The sequence below is a fragment of the Condylura cristata genome, unplaced genomic scaffold, assembly GCF_000260355.1.
Source record: "Condylura cristata isolate star-nosed mole 26May11 unplaced genomic scaffold, ConCri1.0 scaffold00009, whole genome shotgun sequence".
NCBI lineage: Eukaryota > Metazoa > Chordata > Mammalia > Eulipotyphla > Talpidae > Condylura > Condylura cristata.
The window spans coordinates 1,905,668-1,909,418 of NW_004567110.1; the positions used below are offsets into that span (position 1 = coordinate 1,905,668).

The window sequence follows — 3,751 nt, forward strand, 5'->3', positions numbered from 1 at the left end:
CAGAGGGCCTGGGCCATGTCCTGCCGGCCGGCCCCTCAGCACCACCACAGCGCTGAGGAGTCTGGGGTCACGCAGCTGGAGGGGCAGGAGCGAGACGACCCTGCCCGTCTGACCTGCAGCCCGGCCCTCCCTGCCCCAGACCCGGGCCGTCGGCACTGACAGAGGCTCCGTCCGGCCCAGGGCCCCGGGAGGCGTGCGGGCGGTCCCCCAGCGTCCAGGCGCAGCCAGCGGGCCTGCCTCTCAGTCCGGCCCAGTCCCCTCCGCCCGCACCGGGGGAGCGGCCAGGCCCCTCCGCGGGTCCCAGAGCCCGGGGATCAAGGTAACAGCGCCTAGGGCCGACTGCCTGGCCTCGAGGAGGCCCCCGGGGCCCGCTGCCCGGGGACAGGGCGGCAAGGGAGGCCCCCGGGGGCAGGCCCGGGGCAGAGGGCTGCCGAGACTCCGGGCTGCCCAGCCGCCCCAGCTGAGGCCTCAGGCAGCCGCCCGCCGGTCTCGGCTCCCCACCACAAGCAGCCGCCGGGCCACCACCCGGTGATGCCGTCCTTCTCCAGGGGCGCCTTGGTGTCGGCCACAGGCCGCACCGCCACGCAGGACCCACGCGAGGCGCCCGGTGCCAGGCCGCCCCGCCCCGCCCCCCCGCAGCGGCCGCGGACCCACCACCACGGTGATGCCGTCCTTCTCCAGGGGCGCCTTGGTGTCGGCCACAGGCCGCACCGCCACGCAGGACCCACGCGAGGCGCCCGGTGCCAGGCCGCCCCGCCCCGCCCCCCCGCAGCGGCCGCGGACCCACCACCACGGTGATGCCGTCCTTCTCCAGGGGCGCCTTGGTGTCGGCCACAGGCCGCACCGCCACGCAGGACCCACGCGAGGCGCCCGGTGCCAGGCCGCCCCGCCCCGCCCCCCCGCAGCGGCCGCGGACCCACCACCACGGTGATGCCGTCCTTCTCCAGGGGCGCCTTGGTGTCGGCCACAGGCCGCACCGCCACGCAGGACCCACGCGAGGCGCCCGGTGCCAGGCCGCCCCGCCCCGCCCCCCCGCAGCGGCCGCGGACCCACCACCACGGTGATGCCGTCCTTCTCCAGGGGCGCCTTGGTGTCGGCCACAGGCCGCACCGCCACGCAGGACCCACGCGAGGCGCCCGGTGCCAGGCCGCCCCGCCCCGCCCCCCCGCAGCGGCCGCGGACCCACCACCACGGTGATGCCGTCCTTCTCCAGGGGCGCCTTGGTGTCGGCCACAGGCCGCACCGCCACGCAGGACCCACGCGAGGCGCCCGGTGCCAGGCCGCCCCGCCCCGCCCCCCCGCAGCGGCCGCGGACCCACCACCACGGTGATGCCGTCCTTCTCCAGGGGCGCCTTGGTGTCGGCCACAGGCCGCACCGCCACGCAGGACCCACGCGAGGCGCCCGGTGCCAGGCCGCCCCGCCCCGCCCCCCCGCAGCGGCCGCGGACCCACCACCACGGTGATGCCGTCCTTCTCCAGGGGCGCCTTGGTGTCGGCCACAGGCCGCACCGCCACGCAGGACCCACGCGAGGCGCCCGGTGCCAGGCCGCCCCGCCCCGCCCCCCCGCAGCGGCCGCGGACCCACCACCACGGTGATGCCGTCCTTCTCCAGGGGCGCCTTGGTGTCGGCCACAGGCCGCACCGCCACGCAGGACCCACGCGAGGCGCCCGGTGCCAGGCCGCCCCGCCCCGCCCCCCCGCAGCGGCCGCGGACCCACCACCACGGTGATGCCGTCCTTCTCCAGGGGCGCCTTGGTGTCGGCCACAGGCCGCACCGCCACGCAGGACCCACGCGAGGCGCCCGGTGCCAGGCCGCCCCGCCCCGCCCCCCCGCAGCGGCCGCGGACCCACCACCACGGTGATGCCGTCCTTCTCCAGGGGCGCCTTGGTGTCGGCCACAGGCCGCACCGCCACGCAGGACCCACGCGAGGCGCCCGGTGCCAGGCCGCCCCGCCCCGCCCCCCCGCAGCGGCCGCGGACCCACCACCACGGTGATGCCGTCCTTCTCCAGGGGCGCCTTGGTGTCGGCCACAGGCCGCACCGCCACGCAGGACCCACGCGAGGCGCCCGGTGCCAGGCCGCCCCGCCCCGCCCCCCCGCAGCGGCCGCGGACCCACCACCACGGTGATGCCGTCCTTCTCCAGGGGCGCCTTGGTGTCGGCCACAGGCCGCACCGCCACGCAGGACCCACGCGAGGCGCCCGGTGCCAGGCCGCCCCGCCCCGCCCCCCCGCAGCGGCCGCGGACCCACCACCACGGTGATGCCGTCCTTCTCCAGGGGCGCCTTGGTGTCGGCCACAGGCCGCACCGCCACGCAGGACCCACGCGAGGCGCCCGGTGCCAGGCCGCCCCGCCCCGCCCCCCCGCAGCGGCCGCGGACCCACCACCACGGTGATGCCGTCCTTCTCCAGGGGCGCCTTGGTGTCGGCCACAGGCCGCACCGCCACGCAGGACCCACGCGAGGCGCCCGGTGCCAGGCCGCCCCGCCCCGCCCCCCCGCAGCGGCCGCGGACCCACCACCACGGTGATGCCGTCCTTCTCCAGGGGCGCCTTGGTGTCGGCCACAGGCCGCACCGCCACGCAGGACCCACGCGAGGCGCCCGGTGCCAGGCCGCCCCGCCCCGCCCCCCCGCAGCGGCCGCGGACCCACCACCACGGTGATGCCGTCCTTCTCCAGGGGCGCCTTGGTGTCGGCCACAGGCCGCACCGCCACGCAGGACCCACGCGAGGCGCCCGGTGCCAGGCCGCCCCGCCCCGCCCCCCCGCAGCGGCCGCGGACCCACCACCACGGTGATGCCGTCCTTCTCCAGGGGCGCCTTGGTGTCGGCCACAGGCCGCACCGCCACGCAGGACCCACGCGAGGCGCCCGGTGCCAGGCCGCCCCGCCCCGCCCCCCCGCAGCGGCCGCGGACCCACCACCACGGTGATGCCGTCCTTCTCCAGGGGCGCCTTGGTGTCGGCCACAGGCCGCACCGCCACGCAGGACCCACGCGAGGCGCCCGGTGCCAGGCCGCCCCGCCCCGCCCCCCCGCAGCGGCCGCGGACCCACCACCACGGTGATGCCGTCCTTCTCCAGGGGCGCCTTGGTGTCGGCCACAGGCCGCACCGCCACGCAGGACCCACGCGAGGCGCCCGGTGCCAGGCCGCCCCGCCCCGCCCCCCCGCAGCGGCCGCGGACCCACCACCACGGTGATGCCGTCCTTCTCCAGGGGCGCCTTGTCGTAGGTCACCTCGCACACGCGCACCACGGTGGTGGCCCCGTGCCGCTTCAGGTCCTGGCGGAGGGGAGAAGCGGGCTGGGCCGGGGCTGGGGGCCCCTCAACAGCTGTCTGCGGCTGGCGTGGCTGGGCCGGGGTCTCCCGCCGAGGCAGGTCCGCCCGTGGCCTGGAACCCCAGCCCCCAGCACGGGCCCTCCCCTGGGGTGCTCGGGACCCAGCTCCCATCAGCAAGGCCCTGCCTGCTAGCCGAGACTCCCGGATCCCCGCCAGGGACAGGGCACCCACCCGCCAGGCACCCACCCTCAGGGCGGGGCCAGTCCAGGGCCAAGCCGACTCCGCACCAGGCCGCTGCGGGCACAGCGTGGCAGCCCGGAGGCCAGCAGGGAAGCCCCCGGCTCCCAGGGAGCAGCCACAGTGGTCACAGCCAGAGCAGTGTCCACCCCAGGGGCCATGTGCACAGGGCTATTCTGAGAATGGTGAGCAATCCCATGAGCCGCTGTCCTGCATGGGGGCGCAGGCGGGGGGCGCAGAGAA

At 78.4% G+C, this 3,751-nt stretch overlaps 1 protein-coding gene across 1 annotated transcript in view; it reads right to left on the minus strand.

Annotated features, from left to right (window-relative positions):
- PTP4A3 (protein tyrosine phosphatase type IVA, member 3) overlaps positions 1 to 3,523 on the minus strand; it is a 6,260-nt gene extending 2,737 nt beyond the window's left edge. Inside the window, exon 1 of the mRNA XM_012722885.1 lies at positions 3,178 to 3,523. Within this exon, the coding sequence (XP_012578339.1) occupies positions 3,178 to 3,442 (265 nt within the window). The 5' untranslated portion in view covers positions 3,443 to 3,523. The remainder of the gene's footprint in view (positions 1 to 3,177) is intronic.
- Between the last annotated feature and the right edge of the window lie 228 nt (positions 3,524 to 3,751).